General features: G+C 42.6%; 1 protein-coding gene across 2 annotated transcripts; it reads right to left on the bottom strand.

Annotated features, from left to right (window-relative positions):
• Nucleotides 1–8: 8 nt before the first annotated feature.
• On the bottom strand, nt 9–19,827 carry LOC139341701 (cdc42-interacting protein 4 homolog). Of its 2 annotated transcripts, XM_070978346.1 has the most exons (15): nt 19,579–19,733; nt 13,287–13,402; nt 13,125–13,178; nt 12,058–12,205; nt 11,890–11,952; nt 10,504–10,608; nt 10,088–10,216; nt 9,770–9,916; nt 9,115–9,276; nt 6,975–6,998; nt 4,969–5,078; nt 3,494–3,626; nt 3,336–3,403; nt 2,895–3,001; nt 9–2,714 (listed from the first exon to the last, which is right to left on the bottom strand). In XM_070978346.1, the coding sequence occupies exons 1-15, from the start codon at nt 19,600–19,602 to the stop codon at nt 2,569–2,571; spliced, it is 1,536 nt and encodes a 511-aa protein (XP_070834447.1). In that variant the 5' UTR covers nt 19,603–19,733; the 3' UTR covers nt 9–2,568. The 2 variants fall into 2 exon arrangements, with proteins under 2 accessions (XP_070834447.1, XP_070834455.1); XM_070978354.1 differs by lacking the exon at nt 6,975–6,998 and having other exon boundaries at nt 19,579–19,827.
• Between the last annotated feature and the right edge of the window lie 716 nt (nt 19,828–20,543).

Below are 20,543 nucleotides of genomic sequence, written 5' to 3'. Positions count from 1 at the left end.
CAAGCGGTGCCTTTTCCTTTCACTTTATGAATCAAACGATATATGTCAGTACATTTTCTCTTTAAAAATGCATCACACAGTAATAATACCCCTTAAATGTTGAGAAAACATCTACTAGTGCAGGACAGTGTGGTAGAGAGAGAGATGGTAAACCTCACACAGCTCAGAAAGAGAGAGATTTTCCAAAATGTGTTCTGCTTATTGTTCGTTCTCTCGGATGTTTGAGCGTCGCCGTGCAGAGTTTGACACCAGAGGGCCGTTTTCTAACGTATCTGCTGAATGAGGAAAGTTTCTCTGTGCTGGAAGACGTGAACAAACCATCGTGATGTGGAAACACCTCAAGTGCACCTTCACTGAAAATGAGCGTTTCATTAGATTCACAGATTCTGGATTTTTCAATGAGGGAAGAGGAGGAGTGGAAAAAACACATTATAATTTTATATGTCTGGAGTGGATATTTAAACACTCTTAGCAGATTTTCAAAGTGCTGAAACATTTCTTTTACTGTCCATCACTCTTGGCAGTGATCCAGGGAGGAGCTGGATCTAAAAAATGAAATTAATCCTGGTATCATTAGTTCTTTTAAAATCTGGCCAAACTGGTCATCTGGATCTCAGGTTTTTAAAACAAAATGTTTCAGAGCATGTTAGAAGGACAAGTAAGGGTGAGATTCAGAGGTCTGCAGGAGGTGCTTAAACCAAACCAAACCAGTAACATGCAGGAAAGACATAAAACCCATCCAAGAAGACCCAGTTGATGAGCAGAGCTGTGACCAGTTTTGAAATTCAAAAAGTGAAGATGACTAAAAACTGCTTGTTATCTCTGAAGCTGCAACCTAAAATATGCACAGTTCACCAAATATTTGTGCCAGGAATTACAGTGCAGCAGGGTAAATGCTGTATTTTTACTTTAGATTGAGCTTTGATCATTGTTGCTTTTCTGCCTCTTCCTTTGTTTTTTACTCATCGAGTCTTTAAATTCACAGAAACATTGCAAAGCTTCCTCGTAGTAGACATACAATCATAAACAACCTCGATTCCAAAAGAGTTTGGACACAAAAATGAAACCTAATGTGATCACTTGTTAATCCTTTTTGACACACACTCAACTGAAAACAGTCCAAAGACAATAGTTTAATGTTTGGCCTCATCAGCTTCATTGATTTTGTAAATATCTGCTTATTCTGACTTTGATGCAGCAACATGTTTTAAACTAGTTTGGACAGGAGCAACTAAAGAAAACACCTGTTTGAACGTTCCACAGGTAAACAGGCTCTTTGGTAACAGGTGAGAGGATCATGATTGGCTATGAAAGGGGCGTCCTGGAAAAACTCAGTCGTTCATAGAGGATGGAGCGAACTCATGACTGTATAAAGAAGATTAACACATGAGCTCAGGATCACTTCATCACTGAACACAGTTTGTAAACGGCTGCCTTCAGTCTGCTTTTGTTTTCCACAGCATCCAAACCTTTTTGGAATCGGGGTTGCATCGTAGAGTTTCAAGGTTCGGCTCACAAAGCCTGTTCATACTAGCCATGAAAAGATCCCTTCATCAAGTGCTTCCAAAGTAAGTGATGGGGACAAACTCCAGAGCCCGTCTGCTGTGTAAAAATGCACTTTAAACTAATATGAGGCTCCAGCAGACTGATAACTCACATCAAGTTAGTTTGAAATTCCTCTTTTCCCCCAGACAGTGTTTTCCTGCTGAGTTGTAATGGCAGAATAGTAACACAAAAAAGGATTTTTTGTATGGAAAAAACTGAAAATCTGGCAGATAACCATGTAATTAGTCTAACTCAGACTGCTGAAGCCTCATATTAATTTAATTTTTTTGTCCCCATCACTTACATGAGAGGCATGTTAGGATGGGATGTCCTCAGGCCGAGGATGAACGGGAGGAACGACTGCAGTAACCCAACGATTTAATGCTCATATGGTTCAAAACAGACATACAAAATGATCTTATCTTTAGTGAATATATATTTTGTACACTCCCTACAGAGTAGTGGTTTTCATCCAGTTATAAGTTATAAAACATCACATCACTATGATAAAACAAAACAAAAAAAAAATCACATTATCCTATCAGGAAAGAGGTTTTAGCAGACAGCCGGTGTTACAAAAAGAAAAAGATCAGCAGGTTATTAGAAATGGCAGCGGGAAAGTCAAGTGGATGGATATATCGCCATAAAGAAGTGTAGCGTCGGGCTACTATGATGCTGAATACGTTACATGGCTCGTCACCGCTCACAGCGACAGAGTTCAGGTATACATTCAAAAGTTTGCTTTTAAAAGAGCTTGAATCTGTAAAGATCAGACGGGGCTGGCGGTGTGTGTTCACAGAGCCTCTCCTGCTGCAGCCAGCAGACAGGGAGTGTGTGATATCGCTATCAGCCTCGATAACAGGCTTCATAATCGCCCGCTTTCATCTCACTGAACACGTCACTGGCTGAGATGAAAGATGCAGAGGACAGCTCCAATTATCATGGATGACTTTGTGTTCACCTTTGGCTCTTAACTTTCCATCACAAGCTCTGAGTGTGTGTGCGTGTGTGTGTGTGTGTGTGTTACGGGCTAAGTTTGACATAGGATGAAGGTATATAGCCCTCTTCTCCGCTGCCTTTAAGGACTCTCATCCATCCATCTCCTTTATCCTCCTCCATTACACTCAGCAGCTCTCCCTCTGTAATGGAAATGGTGCCCTCACTGTTGCCTGCAGACAAACACACACGAGTAAAATCTATTTATGAAGGAGTATAAGACGGATAGATAGATAGAACACTTTACTGATCCCCTGAGGGAAACTGCATGTTGCAGCATCAACTCGCACATCACAAAGCACACATAACTTCCACTAAGCCGACCTGAGGTGCGTAAGAAAGCTCCAAAGTACCTTCAAAGGTGTACAGAGCCGTGCACTGGCCAATAGGAGTCTCTATATCGTCAAACTCGTCTTCAAACTCGGTGTAGATGTTCTGGGACTGGTCAGCTGCTACGACACTGAAAATACACACATCCAAGAAAAAACACATGTAAATTCCTTCATGTACTCAACATGCTTCACATGTTCTCATACTGGGAAATAACTTCATCTGCTTTCTTGCCAAGAGTTAGATGAGAAGATTGATACCACTCTCTAGGAATGTAACGCTGCACAGAAGTCACGGTTCGACGCGAGTTCGGCAGGCTCACGCACCAATCAGATTGCTGCGCTGACCTCAGAACACGCTGGCTTAAAGGTTTCCGTGCCAGCTCGGGCTCGTGTGAGTTGGTGTCGAATCATCACCTCATTTACGAGTAAGCCTGTTTCCCAAACTTCAAACCCAGGTCTTACCCATGCTGAGTGTTATTGTTGATGGCGTTGGAAGACTCCTCTCCTCCCACTGCCTCTGACAGCCACGTCTGTAACCAACCAGCAGCAGATGTTAGGCTCACACAAATACTGTACTCTGATCTGTCATGCACACAGTATTAACATGCGTGTGTGATAACCTCATATTTGGCGAGCTCCCCCCTGAGACGGCCGATGTTCTGGGCAGTTTCTGTGATCTGAGGCTCCAGGCTGGAGGGGTCTCCCATCTGTGGATTCTGCTCGTACACACCCTTCATCTTCTCCAGTGCTTCACTGAGGTCAGACAGAGGGAGGGAGGGAAGTGTTAGTGTTCAGGAAAGCCAGCGGTCATTAAGGAAGGTGGTGGATGGATTGAGGTCAAGGCTCTGGGCAGACCAGTGAGGCTCTTCCACACCAAACTGGGAAAACTGAACAGACTTGGCTTCGTGCGAAGGGGTACTGACATGTTAGCAGCACGCTATTGTCCACAACATCACTGTATGCAGCAGCATTACAATTTCCCTCAGCTGAAACTAAGCTCAAACCATGAAAAACAGCCTCAGACCAGAAGTACAGAAGCATGTCAACAACTCTGATCATGTCGCCTCTGAGGCCAGCTAACGCTTTGACATGGCTGTCATCTAAAGAACAATGTGATTCATTCAGTCTTGATCCTTTCAAAAAGCATCTTGTCTGTTGCACACACACAAAAAAAACAAGACTATCAAGGATTTTGCAATAAACCTGAAACAGCTTCCACTGTGGAAAGAGTCTGTGCTCTTTTATCACAGAGCAGATCACAGTGATCGGACTGCTTCCTCGTCACCACCAACACGGTCCTGATGGAGCTGATTAGTTCCGTGTTGAACGCTTATAAAAGATAATTAAGGATTTCTTCTACTTGTACTTCACTTGCTGCTGATTTAGTTATAGATATTCATCATATTAAGAGAAATACTTCAGGGGCTTTGAGGGATGTTTCTCCCCTCTGCAGTTTCAAGGATTTCCAATTAATTCAGGCTGAGCTAATTAACCAGAAGATATACTGATACTTAAAGGTGGACTACGCAGGAGTTTCAGCGCTGTATGCACCATTAGCTTCCACTCGCTAAGATCCTGACCTCACCTCGTGCTGTCATTGGCTGGGGGGGCTTCACAATGAATTGCCCAAAGGTTGCAGCCCAGAAACTCAAGAACACAGCAAAATAAGAGGAAAATAAGAACAAACAGGCAGAAGGCAGGGTCTTTTATATGAGCCAATATATTACTTTTTAGGACAATCCTGCACAATTGCAGAGGTGCTTTAAAAGGCACAGCGGTGTTGCTGCAGTTTGATGGTTTTAAAGTAAAATTGAAAGCTTGAACCTGCCCGCCTCTGTCCTTCAGCTCTCTCTGAACTAACTGGGTGTCCATGGATGAAAATCAAACAGATCAAAGCCAAATACAGAAAGAACATCCTTTTGGATCAATTATGGCTAATCAGGTCAAATGAGGGGTACCGCCACATCTCTGCCGCCCCAGAGGATCACAGAGAACATCATGAGCTGAAACTCAGCAGCATGTTGTGATAATGAGTGATGAAGTCTGTGTTTTCAGGACTCGGAGATGCTCGTGATGCTGCTGCTGATGTCATCACCTTTGGTCTTGCGCCTTCTGCAGATCTTTAGTGATTTCATCAATCTTCGCCTGCAGCCTCTTCTTCCTCTGCTCCGGAGGAAGGTGAGAGAAATCTTCTGCAGCAGGCGGCTACACACACACACACGCACACACACACACACCACAAAAACGCACACCAACACAGTAAGCATCCCAAGAATCATGTACACAATAACCTAATCAGCGCTCACCACCAGATGTCACACCTCCCTGTCTCTATCTCCGCCCCGCTGTTAATTAGATGTCTACGCACAGACTGACAGCTAAATACTGGATGGTATTCAGAGAGACCTCAAATAGAGAGCCGCATAATTATCAGGTTTCAAAAGAAACAAACCCCGTCCAAGGTATGATGGGAAAACAGAGACAGAGACAGTGAGCAGAATGACTGCCAACCTTATCACATCCCCAGAGAACACCTCTGAATTTCATCTGTGGAGCTGTGGGACAAGTAATAATCTTTCTCCTGTGATGCCATGCAAACTTACATTTTGTTTATAAAAAGAGATTTGGATGATAATCAATGCAAGATGAAATTTAAGAAAAAATCTAACTGATTTAGATTCTCTGTGTTTTATAGAGGAGTCTGTCGTTGACAACTACATGAGATATTTAAGACCACATCACCAGAATAAGGGCAATGAATTATAGAAAGGAAATGAATTTTGTTAAATGCATGTTTTAACTTATATTCTCCTCCACTGCAGTATCGAAAACCCGAAACTATTTGCATGGCTGGGTGCCACTGGAAGAAATTATTTTTATAGACTTTTTTAAATATTTTTGTACTTTGGCCGAACTGACCCTTTAAGTTTATGCTAAAAAGATATCAGGTACTAGACATGATGACATTGTGGAGTTGTTTTCTAGTCTGGATGGTCATGGCTCCGCTGTCAAATTAAATACATGTATGGGCATTGTGCACATTTTCAAAATCAGAGTCGTACTGATGTTGTATGGCATCACAGAATAACTTGGCTCTGTGGTGTTTAGTCTGTAGAGAAAGTTACTAATGTTCCCTGAACAGAACTGCAGAGCCCTGTCCCATGAGAAAATTGCATTTTGTAAATTAAAGAGCAACTGCACCCAGGAAAATAGGCTTGCACCTGACCACACCCAGCGGCGATTACAGGTGAGGTCACACAAAGCCTGGTCACACCTGCGTTTAAACTGTGAAACGTTGCAGCACAATTGCCTCAGTTTAGTGGAATTGGTGCAATCAGTGGATTCGCTCATCATGGTGAAGTCAATTCACAAGTTCAGCTTTAGTGAACTTTGACACACAAATTTGCAGAGCTGACCAATCGCCATCTTTAAAACTTTAACTTTAAAAGGCCAAAATTAGCAAAGCTATCGTAGCTTAATTGCTAGCTCTGTTGCTCCATCCACTTTTCTTCAACCTCCTCTGTCACAGAGTGAAATACTCCACAAAAGAGCAGCGGTTTGCAGAAAAAAGGAAACAGGAGTCGATGGCACAAATATGTACTGAGGTGAAAGGTTATGGTTTAAAAGAGAACAGGAGCAAGACTGCGCTAATTAGCTTGCTAACTAGCTAGTTCATGCTAGTTAACGGACACAAGCTTTTTTTCCCACTTCAATAAGTCTTTATTGAATGAAATGTACAATCCTGAGAACATTTCTGTTTTATCCAGAAAAATACAGATAAAACAGAGAAAGAGCTGTGACCACCTAATGCTGACATGTTCCCTGCTGGCTAACGTGCTAGCTGTTAGCTCAGCAGCTACAGTGGTTCACCAGCTAGCCCTGCATCGTGAGTATCACTTTCTCAAAGACGTGAATGAATTTCAGATCGTCGCTTTCTGGTGTGACCAGGCCTCTAAACCGTTTTACCCACAGAGGTCAGTGCAGCACGATCCAGAGTGGAGTTACTCCTTATACAGTATATGAAAAGAGTCCAGCACCAGAATTTAATTTCATTTAAGCACCTTCAAAGTCTACCCTCTATTTTACCATAGTTAGTGTTACCATGTGCTTTTCGGCATGTGATATCTAGACACAGAGAAAGGGACACTCATTGTGAGACAGGTGTGCAGCAAACACACTTTCACATTAACAAACACAGTGACTGTTTTCACACAAGCACAGGGACAGAGGACGAAGGTCCAAGTATAACAGCTTATTTAAATGAACAGCATCAAAGAGACATAAACATGGGGGGGGGGGGGGGGGGGGTTCGCAGAACATGACAGCGGGGGAGGACGGGGATCGGACCCGAGAAGACGCTGTCACTCACCGAGTGCAGTTTGTGTAATATCTTTAAGGTGGAAATCCTGGGTTTGACAGAGCGATTGAACTCTCTCAGGCATAGAGAGAGAGGGGAGTGCTGCAGCTTGGAGAGGGGGAGGGCGAGGGGGAGGGGGTGGCTGCCGGGTGGGAAAGGGGAAGGAGGAGAGAAAGATGGAGGGGCAAACTGAGGAGGGAGGGGGAGAAAAAGGTGGAGGAACAGGAGCAAGGGAGGAAGAAAATTACACTATTAATGAGAGGAGAAGAAGAGAAAAAGAGAGGAGAGTGAGTCAAACAGATGCAGCCATGTCTGCAGTAAAGTGCATGAAGAGTTAAGGAGAGAGCGAGGGGTGTTTTTTGGGGCAAGTCTGTGCAGCAGACAGGAATTAGAATTGGCCCCTGAGGGCAGCAGGGTGGTGGGGTAAGACATGAGTGGAATGCCTGCCGAGTTTCATGCATGTGTTTGTTTTAAGGCCTTGTTTCACCATCACATGAGCGTCATTATGCACTTCTTCAGTGGTCAACAGGGGCAAGATAAGAGGACGTTTGTGGATGTATTCATGAATAGATTTGACTTGAGCTGTCTTGAAATATATTTTCAAGACGTCAAACTGCAAAAGTACAGGTTTATCAGCAGTAAGCTGTAACAGGACGCCTTTCCTTAGAAATGACATGTTACTATCCGACATGAAAACGACAGATATGTCTAGTTAAGGTCAACAAATCCTACCAATAAAGTGAGATATATCTTATTCCCCTGAGGCTGAGACCTCCATTGTTGTCCAAAAAATATGAAAATATATCATGTTGCTGTTGTTTCTGTTGTGCAATGAACCTGGACATTAAGTTCATGTTCAAGTGGAAATAGTCCCCACGGTTTGGGTCTTTTCACGGGATTTGTTGATCACAATCTGCTGGTGTAATTATCACAATTTAATTCTAACACTTAAGAGTTTCCTGTACCAATTCATGATATACAGTAAAATAATGTGCATTTAAAAAAGAAACAAAATCTAAATCTGTTCCAGCAAAAATAGATTAACTAAATGAAATATAGTGGATCTGACCAACAGAAAACATGGCACTTAATTAAGGAAATTTGTCATTCAAAGGCACAAAGCAGTGCTGGTGGTGGGGCCACATCCTGATATATATATGAAGAATAAAGCCACCTGCAGACTGCAAAACTAACCCTAACTAACCCTACAACTATGACTTTTTGACATTAAATCTTCAGAATATTCAGCATGTGACAAAGAAGGTCTTCACTCAGATATTACTAATGAGGACATTACGCTGAAATGTGGCGGCTCTGTACAAAATAAGACTTTTGGGGAGCATGGACTAAATGTGCTGACTTAAAAATGCATTAAATGAACTTGCATCATGCAAACAAATGTAAGTTGGAGTGAGTTCATAAATTCTCTGCAAACCATTTGAATCAGATTTCTTAATTCACATCAATCAATTGTATCTGTGGCTTTAGAGTGAATTAAATTTCATAATTAGTATTTGGTTTAGGCTTCAAATTAGAACAGTGAAGCACTCTCTGATCACGACCCAATTATATGGGTGCTTATTATGTTTCCAGTCTCTACTTATGTTGCCTGTATTTCAAAATAAGAGCATGCAGTGTTTCAAGAAAGACCACCAAATGAACCCTGTCCACTGCACCTAGAGAACCAGGATATATGATTATATAGATTAGAAATGACAGATTATTTTATCTTGATAACAAGTTGTTAGTCTGGGTTAGTAGAGCCACATGTGAAGAACAGGACAGAGAGGAATTTCAGGTTGTCACCAGCAGAAGCAGGCGAGGCAGAGAGGGGAGAGGCATCCTGTCCTCCGAGAGAAGAACATCTAATGTGTGCAAATTCACCTTGTGCTTCTTGCTGAAAGGCCAGAGCTTGGCGCGCACTTTAGGTGGGTTGAGGCTAGAGTCAGAGGTTGCTGGTTTGATTCCTTGGCTGTAGTCTTCAAACTCCAGATCTGCCGGTCGCTCAAAACCAGACTTGTGTTGCTCTATGAACAGTATTGAGTCCTGCAGGGAGACAAACAGACTCTCACTCAGATGTTTCTTTTTTTAACACAAACATAAAATGTCTAAAGAGATGTACTGAGCAGAAAATTTTCCAGCTAGAAGAAAATGTATACCTATACATCAAAAATGACCATGGAGATAAATCAATAATCACAGGAGTGTTGTAGTAAAACTAATGAACTTGGTAATCAGCATACTTCATGACGCTGTATAGCAATCTGTTATCATCGCGTGTACTGCAGGCTTTTCAAATTCTGAAAGATGTTTATGTTTTAATGGCTTCATCAAATGTGCTGTTTCCACCCTCGAATGAAGCTACAGCCAGCAGGTGACTGGCTTAGCTTAGCATTAAGACTAGAAACAGGGGGAAACAGCTAGCAAACAAAATCAGGGTTTTTGCGGGACTATTTCTTGTCCGGGCGCAGTGACTTTGTGCAGCCTTCACTGCTCCACCAATCACAGCACACACATCACACAAAGATGTAACATTTACCTGTTTCTCATCAATTTTCCGCCCTGCTGCAGAGATTTCCTCTAGACACCTGGAGATGATGGGCAGCACCTTCATCTCGATGTCTGAAAACTGACAGTAGCCCTCCGCCAACCGTCGAATCCTCCGCTCATCCATGTCCTGCATTTTCTGTTCGGCGCACACACACACACACAACTGCAAGCTCATATCACATTCACACAGTCTGTGTTGATTCACATTCAAATGCATGTGAAATCACCGGCGATTCTGGCTTTACGTCACTTCAGCAGGTGATGTACTGCATCGTGCATGTGTGTGTTTACGTGCGCCGTCTCTCACGTTGAAGATCTGCGGTATCTCTGTGTAGTAGAAGTAGTTCTGTTCCTTGTTGTACTTCTGGAGCTGTGCTGCGTAGTCGTTCCTGCACTCCTCCGCTGTGTGTGTGCGGGCATGGGCATGCTGCTTGGCCTTCAGAGCAAACGACAGGTGGAACGGCAGAAGAGGAAGGGAGGGGAAGATGAAAGGAGCGCGGGGAGGGGGAGAAGTGAGGAGATGCAAAACAAAATGCAAAGTGGGAGAAATGCAGGGACAGATGCAGGGAGGAAGTGGAGGGAGGGATGGGAGGCAAAAGCAGCCACAGAGGGAGACACACAAGGGCAGTTCAAGGATTGTGCCTGCAAACATCTTAAAAAGCAGAGGTGAAAAAACCCCGTGCTCCGTTGCAGTTTCTGATGATAACTCGTGTGTGTGTTTACTTTCTCGACATCGAGTCTGGTGGCATTGAGGTCATTCTCTGTTTTGTCTGCTTGTTGTGTGGCTTTTTCAGCCTCCGCCCACTCCTTGGCGAAGCGCTTCTTAGTCTGCAGGGCATGCACACACACACACACACACACACACACACACACACACACACACTTTAATGCATGTTAATGAACACAGCTTTAGAAGCATTAACAATGTCAGAGTCGCAGATTTCAGAGCTACTGAAAATTCAAGAGGACTGTCAACCAAATAACATCAAACACTACATTTATCCTCTCATTTACACTCAGTGGTCTCTGGTAATGCAGGCAGGTTTATTCTAATGTGACCTGGCTTTGAAGTGTCTGTCTCAGAGATTTTTTCAGTCAGCCACAGAAAAATGGAGGTGAGTGGAATTTGGTTTGTGGTGTTGAAAGCGTTCAATTACAATACCATTTTATAAGGTGTAATCAATGACTTTATTACGGGTAATGACTTTATGACTTTATTACGGGTTCATAAATCATACTGAAATCTCTCTGGCTGGTGTTTATGGTAGACCACTTCACTGGACTGTCTGACCTCTGACCTTTCAGAGAGGCGCTGCAGAGTATCTGGACGAAAGTCCATTTAGTAACAACTAGCGTTTATAATCACTGACGATTTCCTAACTTCTGCTAATTGAAAGTCCATGACTTTAAATATTCCTCACAGCATTAATGGCTTACTGGAGAATGAGACACAGCATACTTCATTATTGACTGTATTAACAGCTCACAGGCCAGAGACTTTTTAAAAACCTGGCAACCCAAAAGCTGCATTTAATTGATGGTGCTTTATTAGAAAGTGGTACCCTATCTTTATGAAAACTCAATAAAACCTATCGTGAGTAAGAGAAGAAAGTGGTACCACAATTTGAAATATTCAGCAGCAACATCTGTTTCCAGTGTCGCTGCATTGCTGTGGATTATCCACAGACCTCACTGTGAACAGTTTTCACTGGAGCTATTTTCTACCACAGAAAGAAAGAAAAGATATTGCTGTTCAATTTTTTTCAGCAGCACAAACAAAACTCTCAGACATTTCTAAACTGGAGGAGTTTCTTGGAAAGAACCATATAAATTGTTTCGACCTATATGTAAAATAAAGTTTCAGATCACTCAAATTAATTAAAAATACTGAAATGAAATGAAAGTCTAAGAGCAGGTACGGGTGTTTTCCCCTGTAATTAGTGTTTCCAGGAAACCGTCAGGAAATTGTTGGAGGAAAAAAGGAAATGTTGGACCTGCACATTAAAGCTTCTGCATGACAAGATACCTCTTCAATTTAGGTGAACAAATCCTTTAAATAACAAGAGTGTCATCCAAATTAGATACAAGCAAAAACAGCATGTGACTCACGCTTTCTAGGTGTTTGAAGCTGCTCTCTAAAGTCTGCTGGGCCTTCTTGGCATCAGACAGGTGCTGGGGAAGGAAGAGGTTTAAGATGACACACTGCATCACGACAATCTGCCAAACTTCCTTGTTCCTCCTTGCCTCCCTCCCTCCCCTACTCCCTCCCTCCCTCACCGTTTTGCGCTCCTGCTTCAGATCCTGAAGGTACTTGGTGAGCTCCACACAGATGCCGGTCATCATGTTTTCTGCGATGAGCTCCCGCTGGCCGGCATAATCGTTCAGCTCGTTCAGGATCTCCTGCAATGACCCGTGATTGCTGAATCTGCAGCGGAGAGGACAGACAGTTTGGAAGATCACCACAGCTGGAGAAACCGACATTTAATTGACCATTCGCTAAACCCCTCCCCTGAACAGAAACTGTCCAATCATAGCAGCTGTAAGTAGGAAGGGCACTCCTGATAAGCGTGTTTGCAGGGTGGTGTAATTCAGTCTTTCAAAAGCCATAAACACAAACTTGAAAGGAATGGATTAAACTTTACGCCTATCTGCGTAAGTTGCTAACGTTAGCAAGCCTAGCTAACTAGCTTGCTAGCTTACAGTAATATGCTGGTGTTGTTTTCAAGTTAACTAACTCCAAGTGAGGTTGGAGGTTTCTTTGGGAAAATACCTTTTCAAGACTGTAACATCCGCCCTGTGGGAGCAGAGATGCAGCTATGTCAGAGTTTTGAGCAACTGGCCTGGTTTTATTTTGGTTTGGGGAAGTTTACACCCAAGAAACTGCAGCCAAACTTGCATACAGTAGAGCTTCATTTCCCAAATGTATCAGTGATTCCTCATTCTCAGTGCTTCTCTGTTGTATAAATGAAGCATACCCTTTGAAAATGAGAACCCTGGAGCATAAATTGAGCTGCGATGGATGGTTTCCGCTACAAACAATGCAATGCGCTAGCTGCTATTGTCGCTTCAGCCGTCAGAATCCACAGTCGTCGGATAGAAACGAGAAGCCTGTTTTTGTTTACGTCTCTGCGAAATAGAAGACCTATTGTTTCAGAATTTATTGTCAATTTTCAGCAGTAAATCTGCCACCGTTACTTTATATGTGCTGTGCAAGAATGGAGAGCTGACGGGCTTAAAGCAACTGCAACTAAAGGAGTTTAGCGAACAGTCAATTATAATTTTTAAATGCAAAATAAGAGAGGCGAGGGAAACGTAGAGCAGAGAGGGCGTTTCATTGTTCTCACTTGCATTCTTGCTCTTCTTTGCTCCCTCGTTTGGCATATTTCTTTGTTAGACTCCTGTTAGTGAACAAGATGCAGTGTGACTCTCCATTACACAACATACATGAATGCACAAAAGGCACAGATGCATTCACATAAATATGAATGAACAATCAGAAAACACACCTGAGCTGCTTGGCGTAGTTCTGCTCTATCTCCGTCCGCTCCTTCACGAACTTTATGTAACGCTCCAGCAGGTCGAGGCCTGACTGCGTGTGCTTGTCGATGTGATCATACTGGTCCTAAGAGAGGAAAGCGTAGAGCAACGGGACATCAACCGTAAACATGGACACAATGAGACCACAGAGATTTTAAGGTCGAACTGTGTGACATTATGGACGCTCCAGGTCAGTCACATGACCTCATGTGTTTCATCCACTGAAGACCAGACTGAAAGCGAAAAGCCTCTGAAACAGGAAGTGAAGCCGGCTGCAGAACAAGCCTGACAGATTCACAGGGGAACTCGTGTAGTGACGCACTCGTGGGTGCTCTATGTGTACTGCCATTTGCCAGTAAAAGATGCACAGATATCTCAGCCTCCACCTTATCTGATTTTCCTTCATTGTGTTAACGACTAAGTGAGTGTTCGAGTCCGTAGCGAACTGTTGTGATAAAGACGGCTGATTAAATGTTTCTGATAAAACACAGAGATATATAGAGTGTAGGGCTGTAACGAATGATGATTTTCATTACTGATTGATCGGCTGCATGTTTTCTGTCTGTAAAACGTCAGAAAAGTTAAAAAATAACCAACACCCTGAGGCTCAAACAGGTTCAGTTCACTATCACATCAGAACAAGAGCAAATCCTAAGATTTGAGAGGCTGCATTTGCTGATATTCAGCATTTTTGCTGGTGGTCACTCATGGTGATAAATCTACAGAGAAATATCACCTGAATCTGCTGCTCCTCTCAGCTTTACTGAGCTCTTTTAGAGGCTTTCGGCTCATCGTTCAGTGTCCGGCTCATAGCTTTACTGCTCTCATTCACTCTCATAGCTTCATTTTTCAAACACAGGTCACTGTTTTCTGACAATTGGCTTTAATTCATCTGAAGGACAGAAACATGAATCCGAAAACGAATCATAATGTTGCTCCATAACTGCTGGATGTGTAAAGATGCGGCTGTTTGCACCTTATCAACTTAAAGGGTGCGGATACAGTCAGTCAATATTGTGTTCACAACTTGTTTTGGCTGCCCTTAACTGGCCACAAGAAATGAACTGATGACAAATTGATTATCCAACTATTCCTTTCAGCTCGACTGTGATAGCTCTATTGATTACAGCCCCACCCGGACATCCAGGCTCTGACCCAAGGACTGTGAAGAAGTGCACAAATGTCCAGAAATATTGAATATTTTAGTTTGACATCAGCACACACTGAGAACAGCCCTGTTTAATGATTACTTTCATTCATGATTAGTTTAACAATTCCTTTCTTCTTTGATTATACCAGTGTGTTGTCGTCAATTAAAAATGCCAAGTTCCCAGAGCACATGGTGACGCCGTAAAACGTCCTGATTTGCCTGACAAACACTCCAAACCCAGAGATTTTCAATTAGCCATCATAGACGAGTAAGTAGCTGGAGGTGAAAGCAGTGATTGTTTGCTATTTTTGCTAAAAAACGTACTGAAAGGATTAAATCATTATTAAAGCAGCTGCTGATTAATGTTCTGTCCATCCACTAAATGCTTCAGCTATAATTGGATTGCTTACATTTGCATCATATTTCATCAGACTGGATCTGCCACAAATGGGAACTGAAAGCCTAAGAATAACCCTCCACACACACACACACACACACACACACACACACACACACACACACACACACACACACACACACACACACACACACACACACACACACACACACACACACACAGTATCCTCCCCTCTTTCAATTTTCACGCACACACACAAAAACTACAAAGGTGAAGAAAATAAAAGCAAACCCTCCTTCCAACATTCCTCTCTCTCTTTACACACATCCTTGCATTCAAAACACACACACACTCTGAAACCTGTTGGACAGGTAACATTTGTTCTCTCTTCCCCCACTGGCTTATATCCACATGCTGTCAGGACCTACAGTAATGGTCGCCGAAGACGAATGTCACTGCGAGACTGAATGGTGTCATTAGTCGGGACACACAAAGCAACAGGGCGGTGCTGTTGTTGTGTCTCTTGTGAAATACAAAGAAAGGCTCCACCTTTTGGTGTGTGAGTGTGAGTGTGAGTGTGAGTGTGTGTGTGTGTGTGTGTGTGTGTGTGTGTGTGTGTGTGTGTGTGTGTGTGTGTGTGTGGACAGACTGTAGGGTCGCTGGGAGCCAGAGACATAGATTTTGAGTCCTCAGAGGAGGGGGAGCTAAATGGAGATCATACAGTAACACAGTTAGCAGTGTCCTGGATACGAGAGGGCTGGGAGGAGGAAGGAACAGGATTAGAAAACAGAATTGGACGATGGAGTGAAAGAAACTTTGTTCCTCTTAAAACCTGCACCAGAAAGGAGAACGGCGAAAAATCTTTGGTATATTCCTGCGTGCATTTGCCACTTCTGCTGCGACGCCGCACAACTTCTCTCTCGTACATCTGCATGTTTATGAGAGAGGAGGAAATACTGATAGTGAGGCACAGAGGGTTCAGGAATGAGATAATCATTAGCTCAGTGCGAACCTCCGCCCTGTGACTGACGGTCCCAGGGGCCTCTCCAAACCCTGGAACCAGTCGGACTAGTCCCACCCCTGCTGGGACAAAACACAGAAGCATGTGCGCTTCCTGATTCAGGCTGATCTGAAGTCAGATTCTAGCTCACCTCAATCATAGCCAAAGCTAGAAAACAGCAGGATTGAGTTGCATCAGCTATGTGTGCATCCATCTCTAAGTTTGTGTGAAGCTCTTAGTGACTATTCGATAGTTTAAACCATTAAAATTTAAATGTCTCAGCCGGTAAAGACTTTAGCAAAGTTTAAATGAAAAGAAATAAAACATCCTGTTCCACTGAAAGTGATTTGCAAACAGGAAGCTGCTGTAGCGTCACAACCTCAAGCATAACTTCCAAAAAATACCATTTCAGGGTGGAATTCACTTTCCAGATTCAGATTCACTTTCAGTCTGGTCTTCAGTGGATGAAACACATGAGGTCATGTGACTGACTTCATGTGACCGAGTCCATAATGTCACACAGTTTGACCTTAAAACCTCCTTGGTCTCATTGTGTCGATGTCCTGTTGCATTGTCTTAAATCTGGAACAATTGCAACAATTAATTGATTAGCTGTCAACTATCAAATCTGCATTTGAACATTCATTAATCAGTTTAATGATTAACACACACACACACACACACACACACACACACACACACACACACACACACACACACACACACACACACACACACACACTCCTCTATGACAGTAAATCGAATATAATTTGGTTGCGGACAAAACAGGACATTTGAAGACGTCATCTTGGGCTTTGGGAGATACTAATTGATATTTTTCAATTTTCTGACATATTATAGACCAAACATGGAAAATAAATGACAGATGTTGGTTGCAGCCCTACTTTGTTTTATTGACATTCATAGATAGAGAAATACCTTTGAAAATAGAATAAATCTGCTCATCATTCATCAAAATGTTAATGGAATTATTTTGTAATTTAAGTTATGTTGATTTATCTAATGAAACTTAATTTAAACTGTTCCCAGTTTACCTCATTGTTAAATCCCAGTTTATCAAGTACGGTGTCAGACGTGTTGACCATATTCCATATTACCTCTTTTACTTTTCACTTATTAGCAAGCTAACATTAGCTTTGTCAGTTAGCTACGAAAATGCCAGCTATGCAGTATTTAGTAACAACAAATGCGATGAATCTCCACTTGGTAAACACGTGGAACGGGCTGAACTGGGTTGTTCCAGCTATTCATCAAACTAAGTTCATGTCTAAAGTTCTTAGTGACGACAGACTTGTTTCAAACTGGTTTACTTAACCTGGGCTGCGCCATTAAAACTTATGAGATGTCTTAGCCAGAAAGCCTGAGTCAAGCTAACCTGTTAGCTTAGTCATTTAGCAAAAATTTATTGTGTAACTTTCTGTAACTTGGAGTATTTTGTGTTTATTTTTGTGAAATGTAATTTAATATAAAAGCAATCTAAAATCTTATCAAATTACGTTTGATACGAGCGTTTTGAAGTCTCAGGTCAGATGTGTCGACTGTATTCCTTTTATTTATTTCACGCTCTAAACTGGTCATATATTAGCACGCTAATATTAGCTTTGCCAGTTGGTTCAGTTAGATATGCGACAGCTTTACCTGGCAGTTAGTGGGTAAAACTAATCTTTACAAAAACTCTTGATAACTTTTACTTTATGTTTGGATTCTTCTGGCTGCTCCTGGGTAACATCATATTTAATAACAGCTAGCAGCTTTAGCCTCCTAACCTCACCTGAGCGGCAGGTGGGTCAGTTATTGTAATGATGCAGCCAAACAGAGCTCAAACCCACCCAACTGGACATCCCAAAGTTTCCAAAGACAATGAATGTGTCGGGCAGAATCTGGGGTAATGTGTCTAAACCAATACACAAGATATCTCGAATATTTTCAGTGGTATGGTGCAGCCATTAAAACTATGAAGTTTCAGGCTGCGAAGGAGCATGATGTGAGGTTAAATGAGAGTCTCACTCAACTGAGACACATAAAACGCGCCCATTTGAGGTGGAACTGGGAAACGTTTGACATTTATGCTTGAAAAATGACTTGCAGATTAATCATTATCAAAAGATTTCGTCATGTTGCTGAAAAAATTGAATGATGAATTGATTAGGAAAAGGACAGATGACTAACCAACTACTTTGATAATCTCGGTCGTTTATCAAGCAGGAATGCCAAAACTGGTTCCAGCTTCTAAAATGCGAGTATTTCCTGCTTATCTTTCAAATGTCAGTAAACTGATTCATGTTTTGGATTGTTGTTCAGATAAAACAAGCAATATGACAACACAGTGAGGTTTTTGGAGGTTGTTTCCTCCATTGTCTTACATTCATAAACCAAACAATCAGTTGATTATCAACCAGGAGACTAATCGCTGATGAAAACAAATGTTAGTTAATGTACTAGTACAGATTTATTTTTGATGTAATCGAGCTTCATCTCTGGCTATGAAAGGTTTGGTTTTTCCCACAATTAATTGTGACGAAGCCGCCGTTTATCAGATCAAACACACCCCGAGCAGCAGCTGCTGAATGATTGTGAATTTCAACTCTTTCTCAACAAATGCAGCACTAAACACAACAGCCTCACCCAGTCTGTGTTCAACCGTGGAATAACGTCAGAGGCACGTACTCAGACTTTGACCACACTCACAGAAGGGTTTGGGGAAATAAGTCAAATTCACTCTTCACTGCCAGCCATCAAACCAAATATCATAATCAGCTCAAGTCTGGAGATTCTGAGCCGAAACACCTACTGCGCACATAACATTCATAACATAACACCCTCCTCATCTGATCACTGCACAGCTGACATGACTGACCTGTTGGTCATTAGTGGATCATTATAAAATTCATCCGAGAATCGTTTTGACAACCTATCATTTAACAGGCAAAAATGCCAAACTTTCTCTTGTTTCAGCCTCTCACATGTGAGGATTTCCTGCCTTTATGTGTCGTATGAGGCAGCAAACAGGATGTCTTTAGTTTTTGGACTGCTGGTGGGACAAAACAAAGAAACAAGAGGACATAATCTTGTCTAATGTTGCAGTTTTTAACTAGTTTCTTACATTCTGTAGACCAAACAACTGATTTCCTGATCGGGAAAATGATGAAAATGATCATAGTTCCATGCAGGCCTGGTCCTGTGCTTTACTTTGATGAGGGTACCGGCATGGTGTGTGTGTTGTGAGCCGTGTGGAGGTGATCTGGCCTGATGACTGTCACTGGGATTCACAGCTGAGACTCGGACCAGATGAACTCACAAATGAGCCTTCAGAAGAGGACCTGCCATAAACCTCCACACTTCCTGAGAAGCTTTGTCACAAACAAAGCTCAGGTTCAAGCATGCAGGCAGGAGGAATGAGGAAGGAAAAGATGGTGGAGTGCACCTTTGGTCTACAGTAGATAAAGTAGCCAGAAAACCTCTAAAGCTCCCTTCTTCGCCCTCTGCTTATGATAAGGTATGCAGCAGGAGTTGCGAAATCTTCTGGCTGCAGGCTCCGCAGAAAGACTCCTGCTGTTGTTTCAAGATTACTTAACTCGGGCCCACCGTGGAAAAACAACAGTCCCGTGTACACACTGTGCCGAGGACAACAATGAGCAGGACAGGCTGCTCTGTAGGGATGTTGAAGGCATTTCTGTCTGTAATGTCTTCTCCCAGAGGACTCACTTCTCCTGCGTCAGCTGTCAAACTTACCCAAAGATCTGTTCCCCAGTCCATGTCTGCAGAGGCTCAGCAGGAGGAGTCCTCTCTGTCGTCTTCCAGCAAAGAAAGAAGCAGCCAGGTGGAGGAGGAGGACAAAAGGCGAGAAACTCCTCTCGTTCAGGATTCCACAAAACTTTAGAGTCTCGAAAGCGGAGATGGCGGAGGAAATGTGCGGAGGAAGTGTACGCCTTCTCCTTGGCACGGACGCGGCTGTCCTGTTTCTTCCAGCCAGCGAGAGAGAAAATATGTTCAGGCGCTTTTTCCTGAAACAAGTTCGAGTCCCAGAGAGAGAGAAGGGGGAGGAACCGGGTGGGAAAAGCCACCAGCGGCGTCTCTGTTTGTTTTATCTTAAAGAAGCAGCTTGAGGTTGTTTTCATCGTAAGCGCTCCTGCAAACCGGAACCTTTAAATAAACACACATATTCTGTGCCAGCAAACACGAACGCGCTCCAGCTTCAACGCTGACAGTGAGCGAAAATGCACCATGAACAGTACTGGACACATGCTGAGCAAATCACTGGCCTCGGTCCCCTGATGTGTGCGCTGTGCACGGCTTTGTATTCATTCATGTTCTCCACAGGATGAATCCCAACAGTCTCTTAGTTCATTTACTGTCACAGCTGTGGCAGTTTTGATAAATAACACCATTTATTATCCATATTGGCAACAGTATCTTTATACACTGTGCATCTTGTGCATTTGCATAGACTCCTTTCTATGCAACAGTATTTGTGTGCAATACAACATATGGCAGTTTTCTCATTACAATATTGGCAATAACATTTTTATGGCATTTAGTATTTTTATAATCTGTACATAACGTACATATACATAGATGATTTCTATTCTAAATCCTGTGGACCTTTTTATCTTGACCCTTCTGTGGCATTGCTTTTTGTAATACTTGCTGGCTGTAACGACTTTATTTCCCCAGTGTGGGATCGATAAAGTCCTATC

This window comes from Chaetodon trifascialis, chromosome 2 (assembly GCF_039877785.1).
Source record: "Chaetodon trifascialis isolate fChaTrf1 chromosome 2, fChaTrf1.hap1, whole genome shotgun sequence".
In the NCBI taxonomy this organism is placed as follows: domain Eukaryota; kingdom Metazoa; phylum Chordata; class Actinopteri; order Chaetodontiformes; family Chaetodontidae; genus Chaetodon; species Chaetodon trifascialis.
The sequence above is the reverse complement of the archived record's forward strand: the minus strand, read 5'-3'. Positions and strand labels throughout refer to the sequence as shown.